Raw genomic sequence first — 20,415 nt, 5'->3', positions numbered from 1 at the left:
ATATTCATACTCATCAGGAAATGTACACTGTTAAGCAATTTGAAATGTGCTTTTTATTTCCAGTTATTTAATTGTACATATATTTAAAAATTTGTTTTACATCTAACATACAATTATGCACACTTCCTCTTTCCCTCCAGGAAAACTAGTGTCTGCAAAATAATTAAGAATTTGTAACAATTAAGTACAGCATGCTCAATACATGATGCATACTGGTTATTGTACAGGTGAGAAGAAAAAGAAACACTCAGTTTTAACCGTTTATGTCAGTACTTAAAATAAATATCCGTAATTTGATGCTATAGAGCAGTAGGTCTTATAAGGCTGTTTCGTTTTTGCAGTGTTTTACATGGTAACTACCACTTTGGCACTGAGAGCTTTGCTTTGCGTGGTGATCTTGGGGGATGGGGTGCTTGGGGGTTTGGGTGTGTGAAAACCAAGAGAAGAAGCTAGTGCTAGCTCAATAAGAACAAATGGCTTAGTGAAAAAAATAGAATAAGTATTTCACTTTTAAAAGTTTGCTTTCTTCTTTTTAACAAAAAGCATATGTTCTTCATGTGTTAAACTGATGTTTTTGCCTCTTTGTTTCCTATTGCCCCTGTAAAGTAATTTCTAAACCAATTTACATTTGATACTATTAAGATATGAATAACATTTCAGTAACAAGCCGTGTAAAATGAGCAAGCCGGGAGAAGCTGAATGGTCTTTTTTGTTCTTAGGTTAAGCTTTTTTTATTGGAAACAAAATGTTGGACAAGAAGATCCTTTGTTGATGGCCATGACATCAATGCAGTATTCCTGTGCCAAGGTGCATTCAGCATAGGCTTACTTGGGTGCAGTTCATTTGGCTGGGATTATTCATATTGAGCTAGGATGTGTTTTGGGTTATTTCATTTTATTTCAGTTTAAGTACCTCATAATTGCTAATTAATTTTATATACTTTCCTTACAAATCACAATCCTGTGCTAGATTGTTTGACCAGGAAAACCAGTCTTCCATATCCTTCACAATATTAATATTTAATATTGCAATAAAGAGTAGAAATGATTGTAGTGGTATGTTTGCTATCAGTATTTCATGAAGGCTCCGAAATTGTTAACACATTGTATACAATATTTCATGTTAGCTTTTACTATGTACTTAGTATGGGGTTTTATCTATTTCTAGACAATGGAACAATAATGTTTGTAGCACAGTTGCACTGTTACTTCACAAATCCAGCATTCTGGGTTTGAAAATTGTTTCCTGATATTGTCTGTGTGGAGTTTGCATACTATATTCCTTCACATTCGCATTCTGTATTGGTCCCTCTGTGTTTGCAAGTGTGTGTGCGCCTTGTCCAGGACTACTATATTTAATGTGTTGCCTCCAGTGAATAAGATGAAATGAGAATAATAATATCAGCCAATATAGCCAAAATATTGATCATTTACAACCACACTGTATGAATCTGCAAACAGAAAAAAAGATGAAAATTAGTTTCTCACCTAAAATATAATAACAGTGTTGAAAATATGGCTATTGTGCTTCCATTAGGTGTATGCAGAGGAGATGGAGAGATGACAGCTGTTTAAGGAAAGGGTGGAAAACAAAAAGTAAGGAGATCAAAAGGCATAAAGGCCAGCGTGTGTGCAAACACTTGACATCAAGGAATACTGATGTTGTAAAGTTAGTTGAATATTCAGTGTTCGGGCCATATGAGAACCAGCTTGTACCGTTTTCCATTTATGTGTGACTTTGCTGCCAAAATGTGTTGAAATTCATTGACCATTTAAGGTTAAATTAGCCTTTTAAACTTTATTAGGTGGAAAGCAAGCAGTGGATGCTTTAAAAATCAAGCAGCACCAAGAAGCTAATGATATCATCTACTGTTGTCAAAGGAACACTTAATTATTAATCGGTGCTTGATTTTAGATCCAGTTGCTAGAGCTTATCTTTATAATGAGAATGAAGTACCTCAATGCAATCTGTTTATGCCAGGCATTAATTTTACTTGTTACTACTGTTCATTACATTTTTGACTGTTTTTACACTGAAAAGAATCACATCACTAATTTTAAATCGATATATTAGACTAAAGGAATTGATCAGATTAGTGAAACATTAATATTTTGAGGTAATAACTGTTGATAACTGACAACTCCCTTTAAACATAAAAACTTGGGGTTCAGTAAGTGTTTATTGCTAGAAAGTACTCCATTGTATCTCAAGTTTAAAATAAACACTTAATGTATCTATATGGAAAATCAATTTTCAAGTATGCTTTAACTTCTGAAGACTTTATTTGGCACTGGTCATGTTTGCTGTTTAGCTTCGCATTTTTCATTCTTCTTTAGTTTGAATGCTTAGGATTTTTCTGTAATTATGTGATTGATTCTCTTGGGCACCAAGGAAGAAGAAATTAAAGCATTCATGAGGTGTGTCGTGTGGGTATGTGGTAGGCACGTAGTAGAAAAGGAATATTGCTGGCTAATAGACGAAGCTGTTCACTTGTGTAATTAACTACATTTCTGTACCTTTCTGTACCAGTAATTTATTTGCAAAAATATAATTAATAGTATTGTGTCACACCTGCTTTTTGTGGAAATAAATTTTCTTACCTTTCAATATTTTGATTTTTAATTTTATTTTAAGTTTTTGGAAGTGAACGTTACAAATGCACAATTATTAATAAAAGAGAAACAAATCTGCCCATACTAAAAGGGTGTCTTACAGTGATTTTGCTCTTATTAAAAAGTAAGGAACAAGTTGCTATTCAAATCAAAGTCATTGATCAAAGAAGGAAATGACAATCCTTTTCTCCTTCCCTCTAAGTTGATAGGATTTCTACTGTTTAGAAAAGAAAATACATTACTTCATACGCTTGTATTACCATCTGTTTCACTGCACCAAAAGGAATTTATTTTCTTGTATTATTCTCCATAGGTAATTCATTCATGTCATAGATTATTTGTATTTCCTTATTCATGCTTTAGGGGGACTGCATTCAGAATATTTCCAAAAAATATTTTTTTAATGTTGTACTTTGTAAAAGCTTTCCTTAGATTACAAAAGACTAATGACCCATCTAGGGTCTGCTTTCCATCATGTACTGACTGCTGCCAAAACAGGCTAAGACTTTTAGAACTTCTAACTTGAAATAGCAGCTATAGAAAGCAAAGACACAGATAGACATATTATAACAAGACTGTACTGATCATACTTACGTAACCATAATTCTGCCTGTGTAAGGTTTTGAATAAAATTACATTTATTAAATACAAGAAAAGACTGTCAACTGTAAATATAAATTATGTTGGTGACATATGTTTAAATTGATATCATAATGATAAAGGTGAAAATCACTAGAAGCAAGTGTGGATAAGACTGGGCCGCATTCACTACGTAGATGATCCATATGAGCGTATAAAGAAAGGTATGAAACAGAAACTCCATTCTGTCCAGTATAGCTTATCAATTCTTACATACCTAATATGACAAATGACATGTAATTCAAGATTTAAATATAGCCCAAGGATAACTTTCTACTATACTACGACATCTTTCATTTACTTTCATTTCTTTGTATGTGAAAATATGTTCTAACATTTGCTAATAATTTCCTTTTAACCAATTTCCATCTGTGCCCCTGTCTCCTTTTTAAATAACTGTCATCAGCTTTACTTATTCCTTTTATAGTTATTTATTTTGTCAGGTCTCTGCTTATAATAAAAAGATTCAACTTCAGTGTTTTCAAGTACCTTATCCCAAAACCTTAAAACTTCATATGGTTTAATATTTAAGAGTTGCATAATTTAAAATTATATAGATTTGACTAGCTTCTTTAAGAATTCTGCTTATTCCTTTTCAACTTTTAAAATTTTGGAAACTTGTACATTTGTCTATACAATTTCTGCACTGTTTAACATAGTCTAGTTATTCCTACAATGTAGTGGCATTTTGTAGCCAAAACATAGAAAATTCAGAATAAAGTAATTTGTAATTTGCTGTCCTTAGTACATGCCATCTCAGCCAAGTCAGTGTTGAGGCATTTCTATTGTACAAGCTGACCAGTTAGACAAAAATCCATCTTTATAGTACCAGTATTATTAATAAAGAAAAGTTCAAAGTATGGGTATGGCTTAAGATTATCTATGTGACTTGAAAGATATCATTTAATTAGTCATTGAATACAGGTAGGATGAAAAATCAATGCAGTTTGTGTTGTGATATCTTATTGATGCACTGAAGACAAGTATATATATATTTTTATAGCTGCATTTAAGGTTATGTTTACTTTTATCAGCCATATTGGTAACTCATATACTGCATTGCTTCCTAAGTACATTAGATGTGAATTTCCCATTGGGATTAATAAAGTATCTATCTATCTATCTATCTATCTATCTATCTATCTATCTATCTATCTATCTATCTATCTATCTATCTATCTATCTATCTATCTATCTAGATAAAACACTTGATTATTTCTTTTCTCTTGTAAGAATCAAAATAGCCTGTGAACAATTTTTCATTATTAGTAGAATAGGTGCGATGTTGACTGCATGGCTGTAGGGATTCCAATTTTAGGAGTTATTTTGGTTTCAGGTTTACAGAAAAGAAACTTCATATGAAATTGGTAACATTCATATGAGAATCAAGGCAACACTACAAAAATAAGGCCTCATCTTAAAAGACATCACCAGAGCAGAGATTAGATGATGTACTGATAGGTTTGTTATGTAAAGTACTGTAACTGAGATTTAATAGTCCATTAGCAAAATTTTAAAAGTATGTAAATAAAATACATTTTCTCAAATAATGTTTTATTTTGTTAAAAATGTCAAATTTCTTGACATGAAAAGAGAAGAATAAATTTCTATATTTCACAGTACTAAGTGCAATGCTTAATATATTACAAAGCATAAAACAATTAAACCATATCATATTGTTACTCAGTTATATCATATTTGCATAGTTAATATCATATTGTTGTATTTATTACAATTCTAACTTCAAACATTGATAAAAAAGAATATTGACATACTGAAAGACAACACCACTACTTATTGATTATGTCTAAATATACACTTTCATATCTATGGTATTAAAAATTCTTTATAAAGTGTGTTTATTTGGTTCAATAGCTTTCTTTTTAAAATAAGTTGTGAAAATTTGGTGTTGGTGAATTGCTTCATTTCACACTTCACAAAGATCTGCAGTTAGGCACTCGTAAATTTATTACCAGATTTGGCTTAGTTTTGTGTTTGTTACGGATCATGTTAATATTATTATTAAGGTAACTTTTATGCATTGGCCAAAATCAGAAGGTATCTGAAAAACCAAATCATAGAAATTAGTCACATAGGTAGGAAGCTGGTCACAGTTTCAGACTCGCACATTACACAGGCTTTGCTGTGCCAGGGGAAAATGATATGTGTGCTGTGGCAGTCTCAATTTTTCCAGCAGCTTTAAGGGTGTACTTATCCGTATTTGTCAAATAAAATGTTAAAGATTTTCTTTGATGAAATAAATGTACTGTATATAGCAACACTAATTACTTTGATGTGGATGGCCACAAGTAATAAATTAGACTACTGTATCTACAGTAACATGACTACATGACAGATCAAATATAGAAAGAAAGAAAGCACTTTATAATTATAGAGCAACTTCTAATTGGCAAAGTCACCCTAAGGGCAGAGCAGAACTGCCTGAAAGTCTTTTGCACAACACCCTTACCACCAAACTTTGGGATTCTCTGACAAGCATCCCACTCTCCTAATTGTAATCCCTAATGAATTCCATGAAATCTCTGATATAACAAGAAATGCCTTCTCCTAATAGACACAGCCTTTCACCCGGTTTGCCTATACACACTGTGAAAATTGAACTTACTCCTGTCTACCATAATTATAGCAAAAATGTTTCATTAATAAAAATATGTAAATGTTAAGCCAGTCATCACCTTAGTTATATAAATGACAACAAAAAACGTTGATAATAAATAATATTAAAATGAATTAATCAATCCAGTTAAAACGCTTACTCAAGATTTTGTTATATTCTTCACCCAGAAAGTGGAATTCTGATCCTATGTGATAGGCCTCACAGACTAATTATTTTTGAAAAATGTCACCAATCGGTTTCCTCCAGTATGGTTGTGTGTCCCCCAGTTAACTATTCCTAGATAGTGTGTATACTGTAAAGCCTGTCATTTAATATTTGGGCCTGTTATATCCAGTGGATGTCAAGAAGCAGTATTGCCTTGCATATACAGCTATTTTATAATTTCCTAATTCCTTGGGTAACGCTTCTTTAAATTTAAGTAATGTCTAAATAAGAAGTGTAATTGATAACTTCCAGTAAAGAAGTGTGTTGTGGAACTGCCTTATTTCTTTTAATAAATGAAGCAGTATGATTGTTTTCTAACAATAACAATTTGCATGATTTAACCAGACAGATTTCACTTACACTAGTGTCCTCCTAACCATTCAGCCCCATGTTAACTTACTGCTAAAGAAAAATTAAATTGGAGTGGACTGTAAATGCAAAAGTTATTTGATAGGCTCATATGAAAAACAGAGGTGTGCTGAAGAACTGTTCCATGGAGGAAAGCAGGGTAGTGGCCCCCATTTCTGCTTAACATATAAATGCTTAACATACAGACCAGCTCAATAAGGACTAAGCAAGCACAAAAGCATTGGTTTTGTGAGCCAATTCTTCCATTATATTTGTATAAAAGGATATTTTATATATATTTTACTGGATTGCCAATATAGGTTAAGATATTGAATGTCAAATGTCTTATCTAGGTAAACTAAGACAACTAAGGCAGCAGTCATACCACCTGCACTGCAGAATGGGTAATACTCCTGAAGCTAAGCATATTTCACCATGCCAGTTCCTGGGTGGGAGACTACTGTATCTAGGGGAGCCTGAGTTTCTGATGGAAGAGTTGTTGGAGAGACCAGCAGGGGGTGCTTAGCCTGTAGTCTTTCTGTGGATCTCAATGCCCCAATCCAGTAATGATGACACTATGTTCTAAAAATTAATGCTTTCCTTCGCACAAGAAGTAAAACTGAGGTCCTGAGTCTCTGTGATCATCAAAGATCCCTGGGCATCTTTCAAAAAGAGTATGGTTTATCCCAATGTCCTGTCTAAATTATTCACCTTGGCCTTATCTGTTCTGGCTCCTAATCATCCCCTGTCTCTACATGGCTAACTCTCTATCACCCTTTCATCACCTAATAGCAAATGTGAGCATACTACAGCAAAATGGCTGCCATCGCATCATCCATGTGGATACAACACTTTGGTGGTTGCTCTAGTGGTTTTCCCTCTGTTTATGTAAAGCACTATGACAACGTTAGAAAAGACCTCTATGAATGTAATAATAATAATAATAATATAGTCAATTTGAATGCCCTTAAACAATAAATAAACGTAATCATCTATTAAAGGAACCTGTCCGTACTTGCTCAATTAAAAAGAATACTATTCACAGCATACATTACCACAATTTCTTTACACGGTAAATAATATTGGAACACAGTATCGATGTAAAAAAAAAATTCATGTTTACAATAAAAATGAAAATTATAGCAGTAGATCAGACAAAAAAAAACACATTGACAAAACATGAGGCAGTGTATGGAAAGAACAGCAATGCATTGTGGAAATACAGAAGTCAACTGAAACACGAGAAGTCATACAACATGGACTACAGTGGTTTATATCAAAGGAAAGACCTGTCTGAGAAAGCCAACAATTAATGGAACCCCATGAGGAAACCTATGCAAAGAACACACAACACTTACCTTGTGCTAGTAATCCCTTGCTGGGTAAAAGTGAAGTGGTCTTATCATAGTAAAGTGCTCCACCCATTCTTTTCAAAATGCTACTCACTCACAAAACTGTCCAGAATAAACATTAAAGCATTTGTAAATTTATAATAAAAATTTAAGCACAAAAATCAAGCACACACCTACTTTAGGTCAATAAAACGTTACAAAGTTGTTCTATTTTATCCAACACCATGGGCACAGCTAATGTAGGTGAGCTTTGAAAGCCTAGCATTTATTTGAGTAGAAAAAAAACCGACTCATTACAAGTTTATTTCAGATGTCTCGCTGTCTCTCAAGAAGCCTGATTTCGACAGAACTTGAATGATAAAACAGTGGCCCAAAACATTTCCGTCAAGCCAAGCTGATTTATACATACTCTTGAGATCCAAAGCCATGCAGTGTTTATCCATATGCACTGTGCACAAGTATGAACAAGAAAATCCCTGTTAAGTTGTCTTGTTGCACTTTGTTGACAGCCATCACGGATCATTCTGGAATCTGAAGCCACAGTGTGAAGCCCTGTGCAAATGGTTGAGCCGCAAGGCAGGAGCCTTCTGATCTTGGTGTGAGTTTAAGCAATGCCGCCAGAGAGCCACACAGTATGCCCAGACCCTCCGGCTCCAAGAGCACATATCACACATGGACACTACTAAGTCTCGGTGTTATTCATCTTGTTCTGTTTATCTAACCTGTACATTTAACAAGCTACTGAGAGGGTCTGGTGCCGGAGAGACACTCTCATACCTGTTAAACACCTTGAAGTCAGTGGACGTCTTCAGAGAAACATTACAACTTTAAAGCGTGAATGGATGGGGAGTTGCTGTTCAAATGAAACTGAATGCTTTGTGCTTTTGGAAATGGCCATGAAACGCCAAGTACACAACCATAATTATGCTTCATGACAGGAAACAGAAATCCGAATTTCACTGCAGCTTTCAACCATAGTCACTTTCATGCCTTTTCAAAAGAAGTGCACTGGTCAAACTGCTTGTCATCTTTTCTCTAATTGCTTATAAAACCTAATTGTGCACTTGGTGTGAAAAAGCTGATAAATCTTTCGTAGAAGCTTACAGAGAATAGGTTCTGTTTTAATGAGAATTTCAGCATGTTTAATCAGAAGTATTATCAGTAACCATAAGTACTGAAGTCTTTCTAGAGTGGAAAGGAAAATATGAAGATAAATGCAGATTGCTACGTGAGTTTCGATGGCAAATATTTATCGACATGGGCAAAATATTATTTAACTCTATTGTTCTAGTGTTAAGATATTCCAGAAATGAAATATATTGTAAGGAAAAGACATGAAGAATATAATGTGAAATGCCTGTGTTTAGTCAATTACTGTATTTCTGTTCTTAAGGCTGCTTACGAGTCCATCATACAGTTAAGGTACCTACTTTCGCGTTATTGATTGGCTTTATTCTTCACCTTCTGTGAGTTTCCAGTAGAGATCTTAACCAACCTACTGTTTGAAATGTGGTCCACCTGTTTATACTACCTTTCTCTTTCTTATAAAACAATTAACAAAATCTTTACTGTATCGTTTGTAGCATTATCATGTTACTCATCCTGTCTTTGAGCTTAAGTCTTTCATCATCTGTTGTGATACCATCACAGACTGCAGTGAGCTCTGTACTGGTAGGCAGAGGAACACAATGTGCTGGAAGAATTGTATTCTGTGAGTGAGAGGCAACACTATTGTCATGTGCTGTTTAAGATGTGGATAATGTGCATGACCCAGAGAGGCTAGAAACCCATGAGCACAGTAGATAATGGACGTCCTACTTTATTGAAAATGGGGGATAGTTTTAATATACATTATCAAATGTAGAATTCTTTTTATTGAAAAAGTTGACTTTCTAACTCTTCAGTTTTACTTCTGCCATCACGGATCATTCTGGACTCTGAAGCCACAGTGGTTTGGGTCTGGGTGATAACATAATTAACTGAATAGCTCAGACTCCATATCCTCAGCAGTGTCTTCCACTTTCTCCTGGGGAATCTCCTGGACAAAAGAGAGATATAATCCCACTAGCATGTCCTGGGTCTTCCAACAGGGGGTACCTATTGGCCAGGGACCTCTTAACTACATGTCCAAACAACCTCAACTAGCTCATTTAGACCCAGATAAGCAGCAGCTCTATTCTGAGGTCTTTCCACATCACTGTGTTTGTCACTTTGTTATAGAGAGTGAGCCCAGTAACCCTGCAAAGAAACCTAATATTGGGTCTTTGTTTGTTATTAGTGAAGGCAATAATGTGTTTGTAGGCTTAACTGTAAATCATAACCTTTCTCTAATGTTATGATTTGAGTGTATTTGACATTTTTCTTTTCACTGTTTTGAACTTTTTTCAAGACTTTTCATTTACATTACAGGTATTTTGGTTGCTGGTTCCATTTCAGATATTCGTTTTTTGTTTTTAAATTGTTTCAATGTAATTGCAAAGTACTCACATTTTTGTCATTTTGTAGTTTTTTTTTTACCTGTTGATAGGGCGGTTGTCACCAAGAGACAGAGGTTGTGACTGATGATGTAATCAGGTCAGCAGTATAAAGGTCAGCACAATGCACTTCCTCTCTATCTGAGGTTAAGATTCCACTAAAGAATTGTATGTGTTTCATTGCTTATGAAATTCCTGTTTTAGGTCTTTTTGCTTTGTTTTCTCTGTTGTCTCAAGTGAAGCATTTTTGTCTTCATTATTTGGTTAAATTGACTTTTTTATTACTGTTCATCTGTTAGTCCCAGATCAAATCCAAACTGCCTTCTGATCTCCCTAGGCTGGACATCCGTGCATTTAACTTCTTTAACACTACTACAGTCCCTTAAAAATGTCCACATAACTGCTGACACTACATTGATTTGTTTATCAACTTTACAATTACTCTGCTCTCACTTGTGAATGAGACCCCAATGTAAATTAACTACTCCATGTAAAGAAGCTGCTCACCCCTTATTTGAATAAGCCACTGTTTTTTGACAGTGGAAAGTGACCTCCCAATTGGTCATCACACTTAGCTGCAAGCCATTCTTATGTGTATTAGAGATCATATTCAGAGGATTCAAAGAGGCTAACTTAATATGTAAATAGCAGATAAGCAGCACTTAGGCTTCCAACCTGGATATTCTCCAGGCCAAGGCTGCACCGTGCATGATATCCTCCTAATAAGAAGGAGGGGAGATAAGATATGCCCATGGTAGAGTTCAATGGACTGAATGACCAAGTCTGCAAATGCAACTCTCATTTCACAAATGCAAGAAACAAGTGGCTAGCAACCGGAGCCCCATACTCTTGAAGCACCTTCCACAACATAACATGGAATACATGGCTTTAAACATTAATTCTAAGTTGAGAAAAACCCCTGTAGACGGAATTAGCAAATCCCAATGACCCCCTCAAATATCTGAACAAAGACAAAGAAGGAACTAGCAATTTGAAGACAGAAAATTCAGCTGAACACCCAAACAGCTGTCTGAATGTGAACAGTACTTCTAAGGTCCCTTCCTAAAGAGACAAAAGGAAATCCAGTGAAGTGCTTCCTCAGAGTTTTCTGACACTAACATAGATGCGTCAACTGTACTAAGAAGCCAGTTTTTCTTTTAAGTCATAAGGGTGAACTCTGTGTGCGCAACAGCTGACAACCAAGGCTTCGCTGGAAGTGTAATGCATACTCTGCATGGGTGAACTTGGGTGTTTCTGAACCGTGCAAACAGAAAACAGGCTAGTCTCTTTCTGATGCCTCATATTTGCAATGCCACGACAGAATGGGAAAAGAGACAAAAAAAAATTCAACTCACTATACCAGGAAAGCCTTCATATAGCACCAACCTGGTTAAAGAGCATGTTATTGGCTGTCAGAGCACAGTGAGCTGGCAATACTTTGGGAATTTGTGTTAGTTAGCCAATAAAAGGTGTCATTCTGCTTGTCTTCTCACTGAAGCTGTGCTGGAAAGTCATCACAAGTAATTTGCAATCCCCTTCAATTTCTAGTGGTGTACTCTGATATTCTCAAAGCGGCAAGATCAGCAACTGCAGTCACCAGGTTTAACATCCGCTCTTATTAGAAGTCATGTAATATACGGTATTGTTAGCTTTAACTGCTGCTGCTGCTTAGTGGACCCTGTAACAGTATCTATGGAGCTGTACAGAAACAGTGTCTGACTGTAAAGTCACCAATGTGACACTCCAACCTAAAAGAGGGAGAAAAAAATCCCAGTAATCATTGGCCAATGACTCTTAAGTGTGTTCTGTGTAAAAATAATGAAAACTGCAAACATAGATAACCAGGCAACTACTGTGTAAATACAATATCTCAAATAAGGTTCAAAAGAGAAAGACCAGAACAAATTGATCAGTTTTAAGTAGCAGACAAAAGAATGCATACAACATAGTTTTCTTAGATTTTGAAAAAGTCTTTCACACAGTACCACACTGATAATTCAATTTTGAAATTAGAAGCTGTTGGTATCATAGATCACTTACAAAACTGGGTTGCAACTTGGTTAATAGACAGTGTTAATTACAAATATTCTGTAAAAATTACAAATGACATTAAACTGTAAAGATAAATTCTGAGGTTGCAGCAAAAACAATTCATAATGACAACACTTAGAAAATGCAGTTTAATACAGAGAAATACCAATTGCTATATGGGGGCAAAAGAAATCAATTATAAAAATAGGCCAGGCTAACCTACTGAACTTGAAATTAAAACTTTAAGACTGTATGAGGACCTAAAAACAGTGTTCAAAATTTTCAAAGGTAATTATAAAGTTGATCCAGCAGAATTCTTTCAGTCAAATAAAGAATCTAAAACTCGAGTATGCAAGTGAAAATTAAGGAGCAGTAAATTTAAAACATAAGCCAGAAAACATTTTTTTCACACAAAGAGTCAATGGTAGCTAGAAGTCACTTTAGCTGATGATACAATAGTATGTACATGGTGTGAAAGCTTAGATGCATTAGAGAGCCCCAAACCCACTACAAACACACCAAGACAGTCCTGGGTTCAAGTAAATGGGTGTTTATTATATAAATACCTCACAAAAAGTACCAAGCACAATTTACTTCTCCTCCAAACTTCCTCTGAGCTCAGACTTGCCTGGACAAGGGAATGCAGTCCTTTTTATTGAGAACCTGGGAGTACTTCTGGTGCCAGAGCTGTTGCCTGATGGAAATACTTCCAGGTCACATGGAAGTCCCACATAGCAGGCAGTGCATCTTCCTGTAGCACCCTCTTATGGCATCCACAGACCCCAGCAGGGCTGTGCTACTGGACTATAACTCCTGGCATTTCTTGCTGGTTCCTGAACTGGCATCAATATCAAGGGCTGCTGCCATCTAGCAACCAGGGGGAATAAATACCCACCACAGAAAATCCTTCCCTGTCTACTTTTTTCCCCAACCAAGAAAGGTGCTATACACATGTCTGGTCGGGATGCCTGTCCATTTGTTTGGGGCTTCCCGCCTGGGAAAGGAACCATCTTCTTCTCTTGCTAGAATGTCTGTCCATCCATTTGGGAAGCCTTGACCAGGTGCAACATCCTTCTCTCTCTCGCCTGGGATGCCTTTCTGTCCATTCAGGGCCTCTCATCCAGGTAAGGTATCTTCCCAACTCCTTGTCGGGATGCCAGTCCAGCCTGTTTGCCACCTACAATGGAATGTGTATGTATATATTTTTATATATAATATATATATTTATATATAATATATATATATTTATATTGTGACAGGTGGTTGGGTCAAATGCCCGACCGGGATGCCCCTAATGCATAGGTTCCAGGGGAGCAGCCATGGGCTCCTCAGTACCTCCCCTGGGACGCTTGGTGGCAGCCTCCCTGAGTGACGATGGTGCCTCAGTTTCCTGCAGGGCTCCATGGGAGATGGAGTTCTCCAGAACCCTATGGGGATCTGGGGTAGCCACCAGGGGGTGCTGCATGGATCCTGGAGCCAACCTGGACACCTCTACAGCCCCACCCGGAAGTGCAATTAGCAACAGGTGATCAAGCACCTGGAGCACTTCCGGGTGGGCTATAAAAAGGGCCAGTATCCACCACTCAGGGCCAGAATCGGGAGGAAGAGGACAAGGTTGCCTAGGAGGAGCGGTGGTGCCAAGGTGGAGGATTGTGTGTTGTGGGTTCAGTGCTTTTGGGACTGTGTTGTGGCTGGGGGGTTCACGGGGAAGACGTGCCCTCCAGCTGAAGAAAATAAAAGTCTTGTTTGGATTTTACACGTGCCTCTGTGTCAGTCTGTGCCGGGTCAAGTGCTATATAGCACCTTTCTCACAATATATATGTGTGTATATATACTGTATATATATAGTTGGGGCACCTGGGGTGTCTTATATAATTGTCCAAATTTTGACAATGAAGCTTGGTAATGAAAAAAAAACAATAATTCGTAATGTCATCAATGATGACTTATGTATAGACTTGTTAGAAAGGTCCTCACTTTATGAATCCAAGGCCTCAAAGGACGAGATAACTTATGTCAGGTGACTGCATATAGAGGCAGAAGCAGAAGAGGCAGAGTGTTGGTTGGCTCAGGTGGAAGTGATATCATGGTTCCTTTGGATTGTGCTTCTTCATTCTAGGGTAAACGGAAATTGGGTTAGTGACAGTATCATATCTAAATCCTTCCCAAAATTACTCTATTTGGGATTAGCCATCCATTGCAGAAGTGCATGATCCATAATTAGAGTGAACTCCCATCCAAGAGATATTACCTCAGTTTCACTATGGCCCATTTGAACACCAAGGCTTCCTGCTTAACTGCTGCATACCTGGTCTCCTGATCCAACAGTTTTTGACTCGGGTCTAATATGGGATGCACTGGCTCAACAGCTCCCAGGGTAGACTCATACATGTCCTTTTGGAAGGTAAAAGGGAGAGAAAAGTTAGGAGAAACTAAAATAGGTACTGACATCAAGGCCAGCTTTAAGTCACATAATGTGGCATCTGCTTCATGATTCCAGAGCACTTGAAAGGGGGCTGACTTGCGAGTCAGGTTTCTTAAAGGTGCACCCATGTCAGAGAAATCGTGTTCAAACCTTCGATAGTACCAAACTAACTGTAAGAAAGTTTTCACTTGCCTTTTAGTTTTCTGCCAAGACTTACTCTGGTTGGCCGTAACCTTGGTCCACTGTGGTATGACCTGAATCTGTCCCACTTTACACCCCAGATACAGGACAAAGTAAGATTTCTTGGGGTTGATACATAGTTCTGAGGCTAGGAATGTGTGGAGCATGGTCAGGACATTTTGTAGATGTTTCTCCCAGGTGCTGGAAAAAATGACAATGTCATCTAAATAGGCAGCACTAAAGACTTGGTGGGACAAGATCAGTCTGTCCACCAAATGCTGGAAGGTGGCTGAGGTGCAGTACAGCCCCAAGGGGAGGACATGATACTGCCAGTGGCCCATAGGGATGCTAAATACATTACTTTTTCCATTACCCCTTAGACATGTCTGGCATTGTGAGGAAATGTGCTTGGGCAAGCTTTTTGATCAGATCATCAACCAAGGGCATTGGGTAGGTGTCAAGCAAAGAGACTTGTTTGAGCTAGTGGACGTTATTGCAGAACCACCAGGACCCATCAGGTTTAGGTAAAAATTACGATGGGATTGGACTGGGGGCTGTTACTCTACTCTATAACTTCTACTTCTAACATTTTCTTGACTTTGTTGCATTTTTCATTTGAATCCAATAGGGGCCTCTATTATAATGACTCCTGGTTCAATGATGATATTATGCATAATCAGGCTGGTTTGTCCTGGTTTAGCATGGACGTTGCTCATGTGCATTATAGTCCCATACATTTGGGCTGTTTGGCCAGGCATCAGCCTCCCCCCCTGAGTTTTTCTGAAAAGAGTGCAAGTATATTTCTCTGGTCGGACTGGTCTCCACTCTTTCCTTCCAGGGTTTATGCAGAATTACGTGAAACTTGTTCGGGAGGTCTCGGATGCAGCTGCTTTACCACATAATCCACTAACCCCTTATGCTGTTTGATGTTGTAGGGACCCTGTCATTATGCCAAGAATTTAGACTGATGAGTAGGAACTAGCACCATGATACTTTCCTCTGCTGAGCCTGTGTCAATCTGTGAAGCTTCTAAGTGGGCTTGGACAAGCAGTTGAATGTGCTTGAAGTGTTCATGCCACCGTGTAATATATTCCAAAACATTAACATTCATTCTGATACTCTTGTTCCTCTCATGCCTCTTTGACCAAGTCCAAAATATCCTTCAGCGGCATCCCATACAGCAGACTGAAAGGGGAAAAGCTGGTGGAGGCTTGTGGCACCTTTCAATTAGTAAAAAGAACAAGCAGAATAAGTTAACCCCAATCCTACCCATCTTTGCATACCATCTTTGTTAACATTGGTTTTAAAACTTGGTTGAACCTTTCAACCAAACCATCTGTCTGCAGATGGTATACACATAGGTTTATATATCTGCAAAATATGAAATAGGGAAGCAAGTTCTTCAAATATCTTGGACATTTAATTAGGTGATGCAACTTCTTCAAATATCTTGGACATCTTCAGATATCTTGGACATTTCACATTGGTGAAATACAGTATGATCATGCTGATGAGAGCCAGTGAATAAGGGAGCAGTAGCATTCTGGACTGGTTGTAGGCATCGTAACAAGGCCTGATCAACACCAACACATACAAAGAATTGTCTAAATGAGATGTTATAAAAGCATGAGTGGCCTGTTCAACGTGATTGGTCTTTGTTCTATATCATAGACTAGCAAAATACCCGCGCTTCGCAGCGGAGAAGTAGTGTGTTAAAGAGGTTATGAAAAAAAAAGGAAACATTTTAAAAAATAACGTAACATGATTGTCAATGTAATTGTGTTGTCATTGTTATGAGTGTTGCTGTGTTTTATATATATAAAATATACACACACACATATAAACATATATATACATATACATATACACATATATATACATATCTACATATATATATATATATATATATATATATATACATATACACATCCACATATCAACATATATATATACTCATATATACACACACACACGCTTTATGGGTGATGATTGTTTTACTCTTTTTATCTTTATTTTATTTTATTGTAGAATCAACTCCTATCTGCGCACAGCAGGGCAGCCGTGGGCGGATGCGTATGGTGTATTCACTCCATGTTATCGTGCATTGCGCTGTCAGTGGTATTTTGATAAAAGAATTTGAACAACATATAAGAAGCGTATAAATTATTAAACAGTAAAAACATTAACATTTAAGAAGTAAAGTTACATTAAGTACTACTGCAGTGCCTTCGGGTATACCTCATTTTTTGTTTGCCCATTACATGCTTAAATGTATAAATTTTTTGGTGCACCTACCCGAGAACACGCGACATATAACCGAGCGTGGGAGAAGCATGGATTTTAAACACGCGTTGAGTTCATCTGCTGGTCTCCCTCGTGGAATAACTGGTAATGTTTGACTAAAATCTACAGCGAGTAAAACGACATTACCTCCTATTTTTTTTTTTACGATCTCTGAGATCTTGCTTTTTTCGGTTCAAGGCTTCATAAGCTCTTTTATGTTGTATGGTGTACTTATCCCAAACCATCATCTTTGAATGTTGCAAGACTTTCGCCTTGTATGTAGATCGGGGTAATTACATTCATTGCATTCCTAGTCTGAATCACAATCTGATTGTATGGGTGGTTACCTGGCACTGTAGGGTTGCCACCCGTCCTTTAAAATACGGAATCGTGCCGCGTTTGAGAATGAAATTGCGCGTCCCGTTTTGAATCAATACTGGACGGGATTTATCCCGTATTTTTTTTATAATTTTTTTTTTAAAGCAGCGTCTCATGCAAATCATCCCACACGCATTTTATGAAGATGCCTCCTTTCCTACTTTTGATTGGGTAATACTTGATGTCATCGTTAGTTTGATTGGTGTTTTTAACTGTCCAGTGAGGAGGGCGTGTCTTTTAAGTACAGTCTGCAAAGTGTTGGCACTGAGATGTGGCGTCAGCGCCATAGTTGAAGCCCTTAACGTTGCAGTCAGCAAGTCGGCTAACATCCGCCATGTGCCGTCTTTCAGTTGCGAGAAGCAGATCATAGAATGATTGAAACTGTTGCCCCTAACGTTGCGCCACGGCGTGTGGTTCGTTTATACCTCGTGTCTTCTCATTAAACTTTTATCTCGCGAATATGTTATTGCAATCCGCAGCGGGAGCGTTTCTATAAACTTAATTTAAAGTTACGTTTTACACCGTGCTTTGTTTCCCTTATGAACATGCTTGTATGCTTAACTCGCTCCGTTCTCAATTGTTTAATTAATTTTTTGCTCTTCGCTGTTTGCGGCTGTTCCTCCATTTCCCCCTACTTCGTTCTTTTATCTCGCGAATATGTTATTGCAATCCTTAACGGGAGCGTTTCAATAAACTGATTGAAAATAGTTTTGCATTTACCTTTTTAGTAAAAGGCGAGCTTTTAAGCCTGAGAAATCACCCCGTAAATGCACACGTTTAATTGGACATGTGTTAATATGTATGGTTACACAGTATTAAAAGACAGTGAACAACGTCAGTTACCTTTCTTCCCGCGTTTGATAAAAGGTGAGCTTTTAAGCCTGAGAAATCACCCCGTAAATGCACACGTTTAATTGCACATGTGTTAATATGCATGCTTACACAGTATTAAAAGACAGTCAAAAATTAACGTCATTTACCTTCGTTCCCGCGTGTGACTCGTGCTGTAAATGTCTTCCTTGTTTTTAGTTCACGTGATTACGTAGGAGGCGTGATGACGCGATACGTGACTCCGCCTCCTCCATTACAGTGTATGGACAAAAAATATGTTCCAGTTATGACCATTACGCTTTGAATTTCGAAATGAAACCTGCCTAACTTTTGTAAGTAAACTGTAAGGAATGAGCCTGCCAAATTTCAGCCTTCTACCTACACGGGAAGTTGGAGAATTAGTGATGAGTGAGTCAGTGAGTGAGTGAGTCAGTCAGTGAGGGCTTTGCCTTTTATTAGTATAGATAGACAGAAAGACAGACAGCCAGACAGAGACTTACAGCCTTACTCCAACTGAAACTAAGTAAGTTACTTTGAACCAACCCTGGATGCGGTACTAGTCCATCGAAGGGCCTTAACATTCATGTCTTTAGGAAGTGAGAGATAAAACTAGAGAACCTGGAGAAAAACTCCAAGTAGACACAGGGAGTATGCATCAATTGCACACAGACTGCAAACTCATAGACTCTACTTCACTGCCCCATGGTGCCACCCTCTGTGTTTGTACGTGTATGGTACAATGGCCTGTATAATTAAAGAAAAAATTTTGCAGGCCAGCAAATGTATGATGCATCACATTGATCTGTGCTTAGGGTGGTGATGTCACTGCATTTATAGCAGCCAAAAACAGCTATATTAAATACAGAACTGTTTTTATTTTTGTTTTTTGTCATCTAATACCATTGATTCTGAATAGTACCAAGAAATAATTATGTTTTAATAAGTAGCTCCTACTATTGCAACCAATTTACCAAGTTACAGACTTGTCTTATAGACAGCAGAGATTTCTGAGATCTACACGTTATGTTACCATCCTGGTGCCATTACATCCATCTTTGAAATTTTCATCAACTACAGTATTCTTATTCATTCTCCCACCATGCATTCTTTTTGAAGAAAAGTGGTCTCCAGGCCAAAAAAGATTAGTCAAACAAAAAAAGAATAAACTTGAAAAAATCCAGACAACAAAAGGTATATTTTTAATGGAATTGCTTTTGTCATTGTTTCTCTCTACAGGACTGTGGATTAATTGTTGAACCTGGCAAACCATGCGGTTTGGAGCCTCTTGTTAGCAACGCTCAACTCCATGACAAGCTACAGCCCTGCAGCGCAGGGGACGCTAGAGGTTAGTCTTTCAAATTCTAACAGCATGTGCAGGCACTGATGCGTGTCCCACTGGGAAAGTCCTTACATCATTGCTGTTAACGTAGTGATTGTCAACATAAGTAAGTGCATGTCCCATTTAATAAGTCTGATCAGTCTGACTCTGATGCCCATATTTCAGACTGACAGCACTTTAATATAACCACTGGGCTTGAAAGGTTTTTTAGCTAGTGGGGGTTCAGACATTACAAAGAAAACCATACAGCATCCTTCATATCCTGAGGAAGGAAAGAGCTAGTCCAATGTCATTCAAGCGGGATCAATGTTACGCCACAAATGGAAAGCATTAGTCTGCTGTTGGCATTGCAAGTGATGAAAATCAACAGGGTTCAAAGTGAATTTTATTGTTTTAATGTAAACCATGCTATTTTGTTTGACCTGAGGAAGCAATGAGCCAATAGACCTGACTGTTAAAACACCAGAATCTGTGCTTTATTTGCTCTTGTGCTCCCTTTTCAAAAAATGTTAGTGTTATTAATGTTATTAGCACCATCAAATAGTAAACTGCTCCATTCCCAGACCAAAATGAGAATGTTTCATGCTTAACAAAAAGGTAAGAGTCAAAGAAATCCACACAATACAATTTACTGTTTCTGAATTTCTGAAAATTCACCTTTTCAGATAAACACCATAGTTT

General features: G+C 37.3%; 1 protein-coding gene across 1 annotated transcript in view; it reads left to right on the top strand.

Annotated features, from left to right (window-relative positions):
• Positions 1-20,415, top strand: part of cped1 (cadherin-like and PC-esterase domain containing 1) — a 329,222-nt gene that overhangs the window by 261,269 nt on the left and 47,538 nt on the right. The window contains exon 15 of the mRNA XM_028813109.2: positions 19,632-19,740. Within this exon, the coding sequence (XP_028668942.1) occupies positions 19,632-19,740 (109 nt within the window). The remainder of the gene's footprint in view (positions 1-19,631; positions 19,741-20,415) is intronic.

The sequence above is a fragment of the Erpetoichthys calabaricus genome, chromosome 1 (genome assembly GCF_900747795.2).
Source record: "Erpetoichthys calabaricus chromosome 1, fErpCal1.3, whole genome shotgun sequence".
Lineage (NCBI taxonomy): Eukaryota > Metazoa > Chordata > Cladistia > Polypteriformes > Polypteridae > Erpetoichthys > Erpetoichthys calabaricus.
The sequence above is the reverse complement of the archived record's forward strand: the minus strand, read 5'-3'. Positions and strand labels throughout refer to the sequence as shown.